Here is a 17,485-nt window from a genome sequence, read left to right on the forward strand (position 1 = left end):
AGAATTCCAAAAAGGCACCTCCTTCTTGACAAACAATCAAAAAGTGTTGCTCTCTGAGAACCACCTAGAACAAGCAACACTCTCTTTATTTAAAAAAAGTGCCTCTTCAAGGTTTGAGGAGCTCAGCAGGCGCTCAATTTCACCTCCACTTTGCCCTGCTGCCTGGGCACCCTTACACAACAGTATGACCTGAACATCTGTGAGCTGCAGCCCTGTATCCACACGACTTAAAGTTCCCAGGTACATGCACGGTTAAACTGTTACTCCAATCAGTTACAAAAACAAAACAAAATGCATCTCTGCCAACAGCATAAGCGCTTACACAAAAGACAGCGTTAAATGATTAATCACAATTCTAAATTTTAAAATGCCACAAGGCTTACCCCAAAACAAGCACTCAGGTACTTGGTCAATAAATTAACATTTTTACTAAAAACATCGCAGTTTCCATAATTTTCAAGCAGCAACACAGTAATGAAATAGTTAACTGGAACAATGTACTGCTATTAAGTATTACATACTTAAGCATTTCTTTGTGTCTGAAATAGCTTATTACTCTTAGCTGTTCACATTCTAAAATACCTGCAAAATGAAACAACTCAGAGTACTATGAAGCTTGGTATTAGAGCAATCAAGAGATTGCATCCAACACCTCTGATTCACTGAACCTATCACCCAAATTTTGATTATACACTAAGAGTCACAATATACCTAATATTTGATTCAGAAAATTCATCTGACCAGTTTCTATCTCATAAACCAGCTTCTTATTCTCCTTATGGCCAATGCTTTCTTACACTGGCACAGTAATCTTCATGTCTTTGTGACACTGCTGGTTTCAGTGATTAACTCTTACATAATCACTTAATTGTAACTTCAAAGTAAGTTTGAAAAAAAGTTGCTTAGAAAAACTATTTGATATATATTAAATTCTCATCCATGCCAGTAAAAACTAACAAATGATAGAATTCAAGGTTTTCCATACTATTCAGAAACAACTTTACTGGCCCTGGCCTCAAATATAAGAAAGATCAAATGGAAGAGTCTAAAGAAAAAAGTGAGAAAAAGGGGGGGATCTGATGGGACAAAGACAATAGCACATTTTCATCTGGATTCTCAAGAACAGTGTATAAAGCACTGGAAGGCATTTGATAATAATGAATCGCTCAATTCACATTCACATGGAGGTTGCAGAAGCAAAAATATCCACCATCTATTTGCAATCAAGCTGTAGGATTTTTTGGGCAGGAAATAGTAGGAAAAGTATGATAATACAGAATTCAAGTAAAACAGGAAAAAATTATTTTTAAATGCTCAAAGTTTTTGCTACTTAACTAAACAAACCTTATTGTAATCTATCAACCCAGAAAAAACTGATCATATGTCTACATAAAAGAATTAACTCTAGAAACAATAAATTATTCTTTTGACAAATCCCATAAGCTTTCTACTTCAATTTTCATTTGAAATTCAAAGTTCTGTAAGCAGTTGGTAAGGTAATTTCAGACCATGGGTGGCCAAGCTGTATGTTACGCAGCAATACACATAAATGTGAAGGTGCATGCAGGCCCAAAGTACGTGTATTAAACAGGCACAGGTAAGCAGGAACAGTGCAGAGGTCTACAATCAAGGTACCTCGTCATCATAACCCCCCTCCTTTGACTCAATCATGAATTTCCCTACATGAGGAATCGCCACCTCTACAACTTGCTGGTTAGAAGGTGGTTGGCTTGTGGTATTTTCAGGTTTCTGCAGAAAAAAAATTATTAGTAGGAACATTAGAAAAGAGAACAATGGAATATCAAGTAAAAAGGGCAGAGATTCCTGAGTTTTTAAAAAATATCTACACTTGCTTAGTATGAGATGAAACCACCCAAAACCAACATTAGAAGTGAATGCCTTAATTAAGTAGTAACATAAGATATATAACTTTCCTTTTACAACTCAACCACTATTTTTTTTTTCTACAAAGCATTTTGGATACCAAATCCTTAAAAATAATAAATACTGGTAGTTATATTTCCTACTGCTGTCTGTAAATTACAGCTGAGGATTTATTTTTAATTCTAGTAATTCTATAAATCCTTTCTTGACAACTCCATCAAAACAAGACATGACCTCCTCTGAAGCCATGAGAGTCTGTAGGTTTTCTTTTTATGGTTTTACCTTTCTATCCTTCCTAAGAATTAATACTATATCCAATTTATATCCACAGTCTATTGTGTTTAGCTCACTCCATATAGCCTATAAGAGTCTTGTATGATGTACTTGTACGATGTATTTATATGTGTGTCTGATGAATTCTTGCTTCTGAAAAAGATGCTGGGAAGTGACATCTCTTTTTAACAATTCAATCAGATTTTTTTCTTTCCATCCTTTTCCTTGGTAACAAATTCCACACTAATAGAGTAGAAGATAGTATAAAATCCAGAAAAGTCCACTCAAAGATACTAATATAGTTCATCCAAATATACTGTTCAGATTTCAAAAAGATCTTGTTACTGAATAAATTTATAATTAGAATATTCACTATATACCTATAAACAAATTTCCCAAGTACTTAAGGTGCTTGAAAGCAGCTTGCTTAAGTAATTTCAATTTGCACATTTAGTTTTCTGAAGCAAAAGATAAACTTTAGTTTTGACATAAACAAAATTTTAATAAAAGCAATTAAAGGGGTTTTATTTCATTTGAAATGTAAGTAAATTCTAGAGATTAAAACATTTAATGACTTTCCAGAAGTATATATGCAAAAAGAGTTTAAACAATAAAACAAAACTAATGGCCAAGACTGACACTGCCCCTTCTAAAAGAAAAGCTACTTTTAAGCATAACATATTTAGAAAAGGTTTCCTTATTTTGAGTCCTCAACTTTTCAAGAGGAAATAACCAACCTGCAAAGTTGTTGTGATCACGAGAGATAAGCTAATCCAATACTTCATATATAATAGTTGTTCTATGACAAGTATTACCAGTATTATAATAATATTATACTACTTTAAAGTGTTTTTATTTGAATAGAAAAACCCAATATGATTAGCATACATACCTAGAGAGATATGCTTATGAAAGAAGAATAATAATATGCTGGGTCTCTAATCACAACAGTGAAATTTGATCAGGTAAATTAGGAGATCTGTCTAGACTTTGTGGTCAATCACTTCTCACAATCAAATCAATCTAAAGCAATATTATCTTAAGAAGAGAGAATATAAATTTAAGTCAAGTAGCAACTGTGAAACTGATCAGTATTAGTATATTGATCCTTATAAAACAATATATGGGTTTTAGAAAAAAAAAAGTTGCACTTAGGAAAAAATAATGTTTAATAAACATTTTCAGTTACCACAAAAGAGTTTCTACAGCATAATACTGGTAAGTTATATACATGCAAACTGAGAAACCAAAGAAACTTTGGCGAAATAATAATCCTGTTGTATTATTCATCAAGTCTAATTAGATATCCTAAGGTACCACAAAAATTTTCCAATTAAGAATTTGAGGGCTCAATAAAGGAAAGTACAGGTGTATTTATCTTTTTCTAATATTGTCAGGCCCTTTTACATAAACACCTCAACAAAAGCTAACTTGAAAGGAGTTAGTAAGTGTTTCAGTTAATAAACATTCCCAAAAGAATTAAAATACAAATATTTTTATTAATGGCCTGAAATCCATTAAGTGGATTGCTTTAAAAAGTAGTTTTTCATGAAAGGGTGACTAGAAAGCTATATAACTACAACCATGTTGTAGTAACGGCCCCCTACCTTTCAACCCAGTAATTCAACTATGGGGAATCTATTCTAAAGAAATGAACTCAAATATGGAGAATATTTCATTTCTAATGGCCTATTTATAATAATGTAAAGGTAGAAACAAATACACAGTGAGGGACGTAAATAACAATTTAATCACTCAGTGGAATTAACACTCAACCATTAAAGTTTTTCAGAGAATTTTCAACATGGGGAAATGGTTATGTCACATGTTAAATGATTAGAGAAGAGAAGGCAATATATAAACAAAACCATATATGCAGTAGTATTTCAGCTACATAAAGAAATCCCAAACCTGTACATAAAAATAAAATGAAAAAAAAATACTAATATATTACATGATGAGAGCTTTGAGTAGTGGGAGTACATGTGATTCTTTCTTCAAGTATGCTTTTTGTATTTTTCCAATTTTAAAATATTTCATTTAAAATTAAACAGATCCTTCTAAACAGTAAGCTGTGTATATGTTTAGAGACTATTTCTCCATGGTTTCTGTGACTATACTTTCCGGGAAATTCTTAAGCTAAGGTTGGAACTTAATATATTGTATATTTGTAAAATGATTTGCATTTAAGTAACAAAAAGAAACTAACAACTGCTTAGTACCTATACTACATGCTAGGTACTTTCAAAAAAAATAATTTAATCCCACAATGATCTCCATTTTATGTAAAAGCAAACTGGTGTTCAGAAAAATTAAGCACCTTATTCAAGTTTGCATAGCTAGTGAGAAGTAAAACCGATATTCAAAAACCTGGGACTATCTAATCCCAAAGTCTGAACACTCCTTTCATACATACAATTTAGTTTCTAAGGTATATTTTTAAGTGAGAAAAACCAGTATGTCATTATTATGATCCGAAGCAACTAATCATGAGACCAAGAACAGGCTGCTTCAGACAGCCACAATTAACATATTCTTAGACATGTTACAGGACTTATACAAACAACTTGGGCCTATTGTTGGTGCTACTCCAGAAGATGCACCAAATGGAAAAACATTTATGCTAGCTGTCTATCATATTCTCTCAATGTTATCCTCCTTTCTCAAGTAAAGGTGAAGTAGATTATAGGCTTATGATATTTGTATTATATATTATATATATATTAGTTATGTATATTATATATATATTATACATATAAATATTATATATAAAAATATATTTAAGTGCTGGTTTCTGCAAATTTATGTTATACATGATTAGCCAAACTAAACAAATCATGTTTCTATATTAAGCTAAATAATACCTTTGGCTTTCTGATTACAGTTAAAAGGATGATACTTATTAACCATAGGCTTTAAAAATAAAATTCCTAATTAGCAAAGAGCCAAGCAAATTACATTTTTAGACCAGTAGTTGCATCTACTTCTCTACCCTTTCTACCTCCCTAAATTTTCTTCTTCTACCACACCCCAAGAAGTTAGACATCTCAGATATATTACAAGAAGCATTTTCCAGGAATGCTTTAGAATAGAGTTAGCAAGGGTTCATCTCAAGCTCACTTATAATCTCCAGGACATTTGCAAAATTTGGAATAATTTAAAAAAAACTGTATCAAAACATTTTTATAGTAAAATGATATAACCAAAATTTTTCATATAGGAAGTGAAATAAAAAAGTAATTCTGAGAGCGCCTGGGTGGCTCAGTGGGTTAAAGCCTCTGCCTTCGGCTCAGGTCATGATCCCAGGATCCTGGAATCGAGCTCCGCATCGGGCTCTCTGCTCAGCAGGGAGCCTGCTTCCCCCTCTCTCTCTGCCTGCCCCTCTGCCTACTTGTGATCTCTGTCTGTCAAATAAATAAAATCTTTAAAAAAAAAGTAATTCTGATTATTTCACTCATCAAAACATAACAGAATACCTCATTAATTGAACATTTTGTTTAATCAAGGTCCTATCACATTAAAGACCTCATTGCAATTAGCAGGTTATTGTTGAGATTAAGTTCACGAAGTAGAAAACTGTGCTGGAAAACTGCATGTATGTTCCTGGGCATCCGGGTGGCTTAGTAGTTAAGCACCTTTAGCGCAGGTCAGGATCCCAGGGTCCTGGCGTCAAGTCCTGTATCAGGCTCCCAGACTGCAAGGAGTCTGCTTCTCCTTCTGCCCCTCCTCGCACTTGTTCTCTCAATCTCTCTTTCTCTCAAATAAATAAATAAATAAAATCTTAAGAAAAGAAGAAACAGAAAAATTGTATGTCCTGTTCCCTTTAGTTCTCTAGGTAGGTAATCTTCAAATACTAAAATTAGCTATCAAGTAACCTGCATTATAGCTGCTTGTGCTTGCTAATAAAAAAATGACTACAGCAAGTGAATGTTTTTGTAATATGAAATTCTTGAAATAGCATCTCTCAGAAGGTCATATGCACTGAAAACACAGTACAATACCAATGTACTCAATTTATTGCTATAAAAACATACAATTCAAGAGCTATAACACAGGGATGTTATAAGGACAATTCTGTTTGGACACTACTGAAATACACATAAACCACTTTGCAAGATCACATTTATCCTGCTAATAATACTCGAACCTAGAACTTCTAGTATTTACTATTAAACATATTCCATGGGAAAATGAAAATTATTACCTTATATTCCCAACTACTCCAATGTAGTAAGACTAAAGATAGAGGGAAGGGGTGAGGGAAAAAGAGAAATAATGCTAAATTTTATACTTCTCTTAAGTTCCAAATCAAATGATCAATTAAGACTATGATTATGATTTTTCATCATTCCCTAACAGGAACAGAGAAATTTTTTTGAAAAAAGAAGCATTTTCGGGCACCTGGGTGGCTCAGTGAGTTAAGCGGCCAGCTCTTGATTTTGGCTCAGGTCATGATCCCAGGACCCTGGGACTGAGCCCTAAATGGGGCTCTGCGCCCAGCAGGGAGTCTGCTTGAGGATTCTCTCTCTTTCCCTCTGCGCCCCCCCCCCCCCCCGGGTGCTGCTTGGGCACTGAAGCACTCCCTCTCAAAATAAATAAACATATCCTTGGGGGGGGGGGGGGAGGCAGCATTAAAAACTTAAGCTGAGGAAGCTACAGCCTGAGGGTTAGGTAACAGCACTGTCCTTGATCATGTTAACGGTAGTATCTGCCCTTGGCCCTGTCTCCCCTGACTCCCATGCAGGCTGCTCTCTGAGACACTGCTGGAAAGGTCATGAAGATGATGGCTATGCTCCCAGAGCTCAAAGAAAAGTTCTTACCGACTGCAAAACTGTTTCAGGACTTTTATCTTCATGCTCATGTGATGCCTTGGTAATTATTCGAATAGTTTCTTCTTTCAAGTGCTTTGAGAAATCACTTCTTGACGGCTGCTCTAGATATTCTGGTTCTCCTGCTTGTGCTTCATAAGAAAAGAATCAGTTGTACGTCTAATACAAATCACAGAGAGCTATCTAAGATGAATCTGTTATTTAATGCTAATTCAAAGTTAGAGAGTAACCAATTTTATTTTTATTTAATATATCACTCAACATATAGCACTTATCCCAGAATTTAACCTCCCCCCTCAAAATCAGGTTCAAGAGTAGTCAATTACTGAAGAAAATACTCATTTTCTCATTGTCTATGGTTAGAAATTCATTGCAAATTTTTCTGTCATGATAAATACCAAAAATCTCATTTTGGAGTATCATCAGCATTTTAACAAAACAAACAAACAAACAAACATTTAGTTTGTATAACAATCCTGGTCTGAGTTTCCACAGAGTACACAGTAGCTATTTCTCTGGCCACAAAATCCTTTTTCACACCTCCCTGACCAAATCTAACCCTGAATGAACCTATCTTTTCCAAACCTGCCCTAGTAATTGAGTGTTGTAAGAGGAAAAACAATTACAACCTGGCAAACCAATACTAATATAAATTCAAAACTTCAAATACCATCTTTGCAAAGACTCTCAAAGTTTTATTAATCATCTAGGCTCTGAGCTCAGACACACCAAGGCAACAATGTACTCTGAATGTCCCACTAGATGTTTTATCCACAACCCCAAATGCTTTATGTTAAGTGGGCCTCTGCCTCTCTCTCCAATATAACTTTGTATCCTTTGCTCTGCTCTCCTTTTTCAGGTTATCTAATACACAAAAAAGAGGTTTTTTTCCTTTCAACCTTCAGATCTTCCCACATTTTCTTCCCTCTGCCTATATATTCAACCCACTCTCAGTCTCCCATCTAAGAACTTCTATGTGTCTTTTTGTTTAAATACCACTTCCTTACGAAAGTATTCCTAATTACACCAATTTTAGAGCAGAGTTTCTCAGGTTCTTGGCACTACTGACATTTTAGATCATTATGATTCCTTGGTGTGGAGTGGTCCCGTGCACCCGGCATCTTCCCTTTAGATGCAAGTGGTACTGTCCCTCCAGATGTGACAACTGGAAATGTCTTCAGTTTGTCAAATGTCCCCTAGGGAGCAAAATCGCTCTGAAATGAGAACCACTGCTCTAAAATTACTTATTTTTTCTTTTTAATAGCACTTTACCACAATTATGACTTAACTACTATTGTATTTGTTTCAAGCCCATATCCCCTGCTAGACTAAGAATCTCAAGAGTAAGGATGCTATCTCCTTCTTGTGTGGCTATTTCTTCAACAACTAGCATACAAGAAGCACACGATAACTTAACGGAACAAATGAATAAATAAGTAATGGATATAAAGAATAATAAAGCACACTAAAATTTTCTATAGTGTTACTAGGATTGGTTAGGTGAGCCCTTCCAAACCAACTGGCTTGACACAACAGGGCTAATGCTACCCTTTTCAATATTTGATTTAAAAAAAAAAAACAAAAAACCAATAACTTTCAAAGTGAAATATTACTCAAAAAGAAATACTGTAATTTCAACACATATGCATGGTAGTACATCCATCCAATAAATTTTAATTAAGTATTTAACTATGTGCCAGGCACTAGGCTAGACAATGGGACTCCCCAGTGTGAACAAAGTCAATCTCTCACCCCACGAAGTTTAGAGTCAAGTATGGAGAATGTAATTAACCAAAGAATCACACATATGAACTGTGACTATATTATAACAATACATGCTAGGAATAAAATGGGGGAGGGGCAACTCAGATTATGGAATATGAGATAAATTGACCTTTTAGCAGAAGGATGATAGGTCGATCATCCCATTCCTTGATGGAAGGACGATCTGAAAGAAGGCCAGTGTGGCTGGAATATAGTCTAAGAGGAGAAATACAGCAAGAGATGATAGGGGCAAAATCAAAGGACCTTTGAATCTAATAAAAGTTTTAAGGGTAAAAGGAAGTAAATAAATGTTTTAAATACAATAGCAATGTGGCAAGGTTTTTTCTAGGGGGGGTGGAGATTGTGTTCATTTATGTGAGACAGAGAGAGAGAGAGAGAGCACTAGGAGGGAGGAGGGTGAAAATGAGAGGGAGAAGCCGACTCTCTGCTGGGCATGGAGCCTAATGTGGGGCTCGATCTCAGGACTCCGAGATCGTGACCTGAGCAGAAGGCAGATGGACAACTGACTTGAGTCATCCAGGCGCCCCGCTATGTGGCAAGTTAAAAACAAACAAACAAACAAACAAAAAACAATGTGAAGAATGGATTAGAGAGGAAAGTAAAACTAGAGGTCAGTGAAAGTACTAGAAGGTACCAGAGCAGTATAAGCAAGAGATGGTGGTGCTTTTGGACAACAGAGGCAGCAAGAGAGGTAGGGAGAATTAGTAATACTGATGTATTTTGGACACAAAGGTTTGGAGGCTGATGTGAAGGTGACTAAGTTTTTGGCATGTATAGCTAGGATGATGGAGGTAAAATACACTATGACAAGGAAAATGCTTACAACGTATATGATAGGAGGGAAGTTTAAAGAAGTCAGATGCCCTCATTTCTGTATTTCTTGACTTTACACTGCAATGTTCTTTCAGTGCCCTGTATGATGGATGAGGTGAAGAAAATTTCAGACTATTCCTCTAGCTGACTGTAGATGTGAACTTAATGCAATGAGGGCCAAGAAATCCATCTGGTCTGGCACATTGAAACATCAACAGTCTATGTAAAATAAGTCCTTAGGAACAAAAGTAATTTTATCTGATCAACACAGTCAAATATATCTTAAGTCCCCAGGGTCAAGATTCCCTTCCACATTGGGATTTGAGCCTAAAAACCTTATGGGTAATGTTGAATGATCTTGCTAAATGTCATACAACAGAACTATTTTTTCTAGAGTTTTCTTTGTGTATGTAATATTCCAGGGAACTTATATTTGAGTGGTGCTATATAGTGCCTAGGTGAACCTACAAGGATTTAACATCTGGGAGTTCAGAAACAAAAACCCAAACCGTATCCAGCATGTTTATTGAGCCTGTGCTGTTTATATCAGCAATGAAGAAAACTGACATAAAATTCACTCACTTTAAGAACTCCCAATAAAATCAGATAAATATATATTCCATTACAGTACAAAGTATTGAATGCAGCAACAGAGTCAGACACGAGGTTCTACAGAAGCACTGTGGACCCAATACACACACTTGGGATGCTGTTGTGTGATAGGAAAGGTTTCCTAGAATAAATGCCAACTGAGCTAAATCTTGAAGAATGTGTAGAGAGGACTATCTTAGAGATGAGAAAGGAAATTCCAGGCAGAAGGACTAGCACATGCAACAGGCCACCAAAAACAGACAGAAGATTATAAAATTCTTCCTATTAATGAGCCTTTATACTGGTAAATAAACCAAAATATAAGTACAACATAAATGTGGTAGTGAGTTGGGATTAAGAGGAAATAAGATAATAGCTGCCACAGGGGTAATATTAGGGGGACTCATAAAGACTTTGGGATATGAGGAAGGTCTTAAAGAACAGGCAAAATTTCAAGAATACTCATTATCAGAGGATATTTTTTAAATGAAGGATGCTTCATGAGATGCTATAAAGATAGGAAAGTTCCCCACAAGCAAGAGTCATGGGGAATAATATGGTTTATATAAAACAAAGTATTCACAGGGAAGAATATTTGGAAGAAATACAAGGGAGTCAAATTATAATACATGATCCTTATGAAAAAGAAAAGAGGTTTTGCCTTCATTTTGTCTAACCAGAAGGGTAAAAAATACGTTTACTAAAACAAATAACCAAAATGAGGAAAATAAAAAGTTCTTTTCACTATCCAGAGAGAAGCACTGCTAATATTTTTAGTATTATATATTTCCAGACTTTACCCACATTTCATAAAGAAAAAGAATTATTCTGAATATACTGTTTTTAACATAACAAACTTTTTTTGTGTGTCAATATAATTTTTACTGGCTACACTTTGTTCTTCTGTATGGAGGGCTCATGTAACTCATACTCTACATATTATACATGTAGGGAATTTCCATTTCTTTGTTAAAAACAAGAGCACAAAGTTTGGCTTTGTGTGTCTGTAAATACATACAAGGTTTTTTGTTCATCCTGTAACCCTACAGAAGCCTCATCACTGCTGGCCTGCTATAAAGAGTAGGAATTCAATTAAGAGACCACACTGTTTTCTTTATCTGTGCTCTAACTGACGCTTTATAAACTAACTGGTCCCTCAGCTTAATATATTCTTCAGGCTTCCATGTGGAATACAGCTGGTGATTACCAATTCTCTCCGGAGAATTGGTAATATCTCTGTATCTAAAGTATCTCTCACATCATCTATTTGTCCTATGGGTATGTCACTGAGATTTTTAAATGGTTATCCTTCACATAAGAGATTTTCCAGCCATGTTCTATGTTCATGACATAAGGGTTTCATTCACCTATTTGGCCATTAGAGAAGACCCAAAATGCTACAGTTACCCTGAACCCGCTTCTTTGGTCCACCTTCGCACTGAGTAAGGGGACGGGAGGGCTTGGGAGTGTTCTACCTATGTGTATTTCCTGGTTATGCTCTTCAACATTTTAAGAGGAGATTTACCTTGATAAGCAATTAGCTTTTTGTTACAGCATAGGATCTGTTTTTTTCCTTTAAAAAAAAAAAAAAACTTAAATTCAATTAGCCAAGATAGAGTACATCATTAGTTTCAGATGTTCAATAATTCATCAGTTGCTCATCACATCACATGCCCTTTATGTATATATGTGTGTGTGTGTGTGTGTGTGTATACACACATATCTTATTTATTTATTTGACAGAGAAAGAGAGCACAAGCAGGGGGAGCAGCTGAGGGAGAGGGAGAAGCAGGCTCTCCACTGAACAGGGAGTCCAATGCAGGGCTCAATCCCAAGACCCTGGGACCATGACCTGAGCCGAAGGCAGACGCTTAACCACACAGGCACCCCTCATGTGCCTTCCTTAATGCCCTCACCCAGTTAACCCATCCCCACACTCGGGATCTTAAATCTACGATCTTAAATCTACTATTTAAAAAAACAAACAAACAAACAAAAAAGGAGCAACATCTCCTCTTTCAGAAATATTTAATACCTTGCCTTACTGATGAGTCTTATTACATTCACACTTAGAAGAATATTTAAAGAAAATTATTTCAAAGAGATGCAGAACATTCATTTCTAGAAATGTATTTAAAATCAACAAGCCCCCAGAAGCAGCCTATAAAGAGCCAAGGTAGTCTGGCTACATAGAATCACGAGAAAAACACCACAAACAGAATTGTGGGAATGTGGGGGGCAGAAGCTTAGGAACCAGAGTTAAGCCTAAAATTTACCTAGGACAGAGTTACATCTGTACCACACATTTTTAGCCTGCTTCTCTAACGTTATCATTATTTTGGCTAGACTTTTAAAAATGTTAGTATTCCCATACAATGAGGATTATTTCTAGGAAACTCATTATTGGAATCTCCATAGGAAATGAATTCAATTCAGAAAACATTCAAGGATCATCTACCATATGTCATTTATTACGTAGATTCTGAAAATATAAGTAAGAACATCACTCAGGTCCTGCTTTAAAGGAACTTGAGAATACTGAGAATATTATTCATTCTACCAGGTCTTATTCTCAGGAACCAGCTGTATTTTCCTGGAAAATCAGCTTGTTTATAACTCGTAGACAGTATCTGTAGAGAAGTCCCAGAGCCAATTCTACAAACCCCCTCTAGGTAAATTTATGAAATCTTACAGAATGTACTCCATACCCATATTAACCTATTTACCTTGGTTTTTTACCTTTAAAAAAAAAATCGGGTATGCTACACGGGTTATGAGGACTTCAACAATTTTTCCAGAAACAATATTGTACTGCATGTTAATTACTAAAATTTAAACTTCCAAAAATAGTTTTTAGGGTGATGCGGTCAGTTAAGCAAGTCGGCTGTGGTTCTCTCTCCTTCACCCTTCCCGCCTCCCACTTGTGCTCTCTCAAATAAATAAATCTTTTTAAGAAGTGTTTGAATAAGATAGGTGAAACACAAGTAAAAGTGCAAAGCTCTTCTCTCCTTCTGAATAATCTGTTTTATAAATACAGCCTGGAGCCATACTGTTTACCCAGAGGTACATCTCAGAATTATCTGAAGATCTTTTTAAAGATATATATTGTGGACCCTTCCTTCAGAGGTTCTGATCCCAGCTAAGTTTTAGGTGATCTGACTTAGGTGGGGTGTGCTGCTTATACTCACAAAAAAACTCCCTAGGCATAGACCGTACACACCGTAGTAAAAAACTGCTGAACAGATTTCTAAACCTAGGTGTTCAGGTAAGTTTTTCTTTGCCGTAAGCAGGTTTAAGGAGGTAGCATGAAAAGGATCAAATAACTTTTGGTCCCATCATTTATTACTTAGTTTCAGTAAGACAAGGAATAGTACTAGAGAAGAGAGGTCTATGGATTTTTTGGTCACATATAAGCAGAAGTGGTGCAAAGACTCATTTAACTACCACTATATAAATCAAAATTCTTATTTGGATTATCACTCAGAAGAAACTGATTTTAATAGTTCTCATATTAAAGCTTTATTGAGAAGATTTGCAAGGAAAGAAAAATCACTCTGATGAATTTTATGAACAAGACTTCCTTGTATTACTTCCACTAGTCACTCATATTGCTAGTGCACACCTGTGAGATTTAAATATAGGTTCTCTTTAATATGGTGAAAATATTATACCAAATTGAGCAAATTACTATGGAAACTGTGAAGAGAAATCAGAAAATGACATGGGCATTAAAGTAAAATTTCTCCACTAATGCGTGGGGAGATAAATGGTTCCAATAAACATTAATGAATTCCCTTATACAATTGTGTTAAATTGCCCTGCAACAGAGGATGGACTTCTTAATAGGATGTATAAAATAATACAGTAATAGAAACCAATCTTTCAAACAATAATCTCACTCCCCAAATGTATAGACCTAGCACATTCTATTCCTACAAACTCAAAGTGTGTGCTTCTAGCAATTCCACAGGGGACACAGCGTTTCCAATTGAGGCAGTTACTGCCACTGCTTTCTAAAAACCCAGGCTGGAAGATAATTATCATAATAGTTATATGTGAGTTGACCATTTCTGTCTCTTTATTTTTTAGTTATTTTGATTCCTCTCAGAAATACACCTCCATCCCCAAGTGTTTTTTTTTTTAAACTAATAAGAAAGACTTGAAAATATATGCCTAATACCTACTTGTTTTTTTAAAATTACAAAACAGCATTAAAAGTATATGGTAGGAAGTATTAATCAGGATAAAGGGTATGGGGCATATAGATGTGGCCTTTTATACAGATGTAAATGGCAGGGCAAAGTTGGCTAGTCCTGTCAGACAGGAATATTAGTGGGGACTATGTATTAGTTTGAACAGAAATAAAATGTATTAAGTCTGTAAATTTAGTCTTGTGAGAGACAAGATGAAGAGAAGGACACCATATAGCACTTAATATTTTGGTGCCACAAAATCTAAGTGAGCCAAGAATACAGTTACAGCTTATCCAAAAATGTAGGATTCACCTTCATCTGAGTGCTTAGGTACCACTATCACTTACGACAATCAGGCAGCCACATCCTGCCACTAGTAAGATAAGAACAGCCACATGCAAATGGTGTACATAAAAGTCAGTGGAAGTATAACAAAGTAGCTCCACTGGGGTAAGTTCTGGGAATTGGTTTGAGAAGGATATGTACAGAAGATGAAGGATGAAATCACAAAGGGACGGAACTGGCTCAAAAATGAAAAGAACTGGGGCGCCTGGGTGGCTCAGTGGGTTAAGCCTCTGCCTTCGGCTCGGGTCATGATCCCGGGGTCCTGGGATCGAGCCCCGCGTCCGGCTCTGCTCAGCAGGGAGATTGCTTCCTCCTCTCTCTCTCTCTGTCTGCCTCTCTGCCTACTTGTGATCTCTGTCAAATAAATAAAATCTTTAAAAAAAAATGAAAAGAACTATAATGTATATACTGTGATTTGAGCACAAAAATCTCTTGATATCTATCGAGTCATTTCCTATGGAAGTAGACAAAGTCACTCTAAAGAAATTACATTACTGTGAAATCACAGACCGTCATGTGGTCTACACGGTGGCTCTTAATGTATGGAAAAAAATATAGTCCTGCCTCATGGTAGAGCTTACCACACTACGATGGTGGTATTCAGATATACTATATTGCATTTAAGTATCATAATATTGGTATCTTTGTTGGTATAATACTATTATCTTGGTCTTTTAAAAATTTTGAATGAATGCCTCTTAACATCAAGATCAAGGACTCACCTAATCAATTTCCATGAAAACAAGTTACCAAGTCTGGACAGATCTGTGTGTCCTATTTTATTCCAATACCACATTGTGGTATTGTACATCTTTCACTGAGAGAATAATTTCTTATAAAGTTAAAATGATAACACTAAAATTCACTTAAGTAATGCTGTTTGAGAACTGGTCTGTAAAAGATGAAATTAGGCAAACATCTACAAGGCTTTCTTAAAAAATGAAAATAAAACAAGCAAAGGTTGCATAAAAAGGCCATTCAAAAAGATCCACTGAGAGTTTTAAAGCGGAAGGATGAGTTTGACAGAAATATCTGTTTATCTCTTCTCATTCCTCCAACTACAACAGAGAAATAGCCTTTTTTACAGTAGAAAATATGTTGCCCTAAAATATTAACTACTCTGTGATGATGGAAGTAATCTTTTTAAAAAATCAGAAGACATTTTATTTTCACTTTCTCCAGGACATATTTATTTTTGTATTGTGTTTAAACATTTCATTGACTTCATCAGCTAATAACTTTAGAATATTTTAAAATATTAAATACTTAATTTCAGCTAATTTTTTTTAAATTTAAAGATTCTGAAATCAAATAACTGCTCTATAATACTAGCATAATTATACAATATATTACATAAAGTATTATACAAAATATATACAGATATACCAATAGTGCTATTTTGTTCAAATGGGAAGTTACTGAAGTTCACTCTCTTGATAGCTTTAGTGAAAAGGTTTGGATTACTTGCTGGTTTTCATGGCTTTTCTAAGTTTTTGGCCAAGAAGGGTCAGGCCCACTCAAAATGGGCAGGACAGGTAGAGAAAGAGTTAGCAGAATTATCTCATTTAACTTGAAAAGGCATTTATGTATGCAGCAGTGCCTGGCAAAGTGATCAACTGAACTGTTACCTATGGCAACTCACAGTAATGGAATTTCAGATGATTTTTACTGTCTTCTTCATACTTTAAAATAATTAAAGTTCTTTTTCAAATAAGCATACTTATTTTTATAATATCAATAATAAATATATTGGTAATAAAATACAATTTAATCAAAATGTACTAACCTGTTGTTACAGAAGACTCTGACTCCCTCAGTTTCTGAGATGCTAAAAGTTTTTCCTGCAAAGCTTTCTGGGCAAGTTGTGCATCCCATTCTTCTAGCTCTTTTTCAAATCGCTGGTTGTCTTCTTCAACAAAATCTCTTAAATCCGGTGGTAATGTTTCTATTCCAACAAGAGCCTGCCCAGTTTCTTTATTTAACTCCTCTGCAAATCATATTTCAAAAACTAATGTAAAATTAAGAATTAAAGGAAAAATGCAAAGCTCAAAATAGGATGCATTTCAAATGGGATTTAAAGTATGAATTATTACCATTTAACAAATCAATATTAAAAATTAAAAGAAAACTCAAACTGCATGGATAAGCAATGATGCAAATATTTCACTGTCTATTATAGGAAATGTTCCCGGGGGGTTTTTTAATCTCTAGATTAAGAGAGTAAAAAAGCAGAACAGGATATAAAGCCAAAATCATTTGCTACTCAAATACTGACATACCACTACATTTTCTACTTTAAGAAAATACTAGATGTTTGATTATTCATGAAATAAAAATTGCAAAATGAGAGTAGCTCATAACCTTATTAAACTCAAAACAGAACTAAAATTCTTTTTCATCCAAAGCAGTTAAGTATAGCAATATACTTTTAGGTAGTTTGAAAACTAATCAATATAGCAAGATTTTCAAGAACATTACAGTAGTATTTAAGAGAGTTACTAAAACCCTACTATACGCATATAAAATACATTGCAGCTTTCAGTCATAAGTGGACCATCTAGCTAGTGTTGCTGAATGGTTTAACACAAAAGGAAAGTTGATTTTTACCCAGTTTCAACAAAGCTTTATTAAGTATTTTTTATATGCAAAGCCTATATTAGAATATAAGACATAAAATGATTAAGACATAGTATGACATGGTCTCTGCTTTTGAGGAGATCTGAATGAAGTAGAAAAGACAAGTTGACACACAACTCAAACACACATAAGTGC

At 35.0% G+C, this 17,485-nt stretch overlaps 1 protein-coding gene across 2 annotated transcripts in view; it reads right to left on the minus strand.

Moving 5' to 3' along the window:
- Positions 1-17,485, minus strand: part of USP25 (ubiquitin specific peptidase 25) — a 129,131-nt gene that overhangs the window by 22,916 nt on the left and 88,730 nt on the right. Inside the window, exons 17-19 of one of the 2 annotated variants that reach the window (XM_080796426.1) lie at positions 16,500-16,700; positions 6,978-7,117; positions 1,636-1,749 (exon numbers count right to left, since the gene is read on the minus strand). In XM_080796426.1, the coding sequence (XP_080652552.1) occupies positions 1,636-1,749; positions 6,978-7,117; positions 16,500-16,700 (455 nt within the window). The remainder of the gene's footprint in view (positions 1-1,635; positions 1,750-6,977; positions 7,118-16,499; positions 16,701-17,485) is intronic. The other variant, XM_080796427.1, reaches the window with a different exon arrangement.

The sequence above is a fragment of the Martes martes genome, assembly GCF_963455335.1.
Source record: "Martes martes genome assembly, chromosome: 1".
In the NCBI taxonomy this organism is placed as follows: domain Eukaryota; kingdom Metazoa; phylum Chordata; class Mammalia; order Carnivora; family Mustelidae; genus Martes; species Martes martes.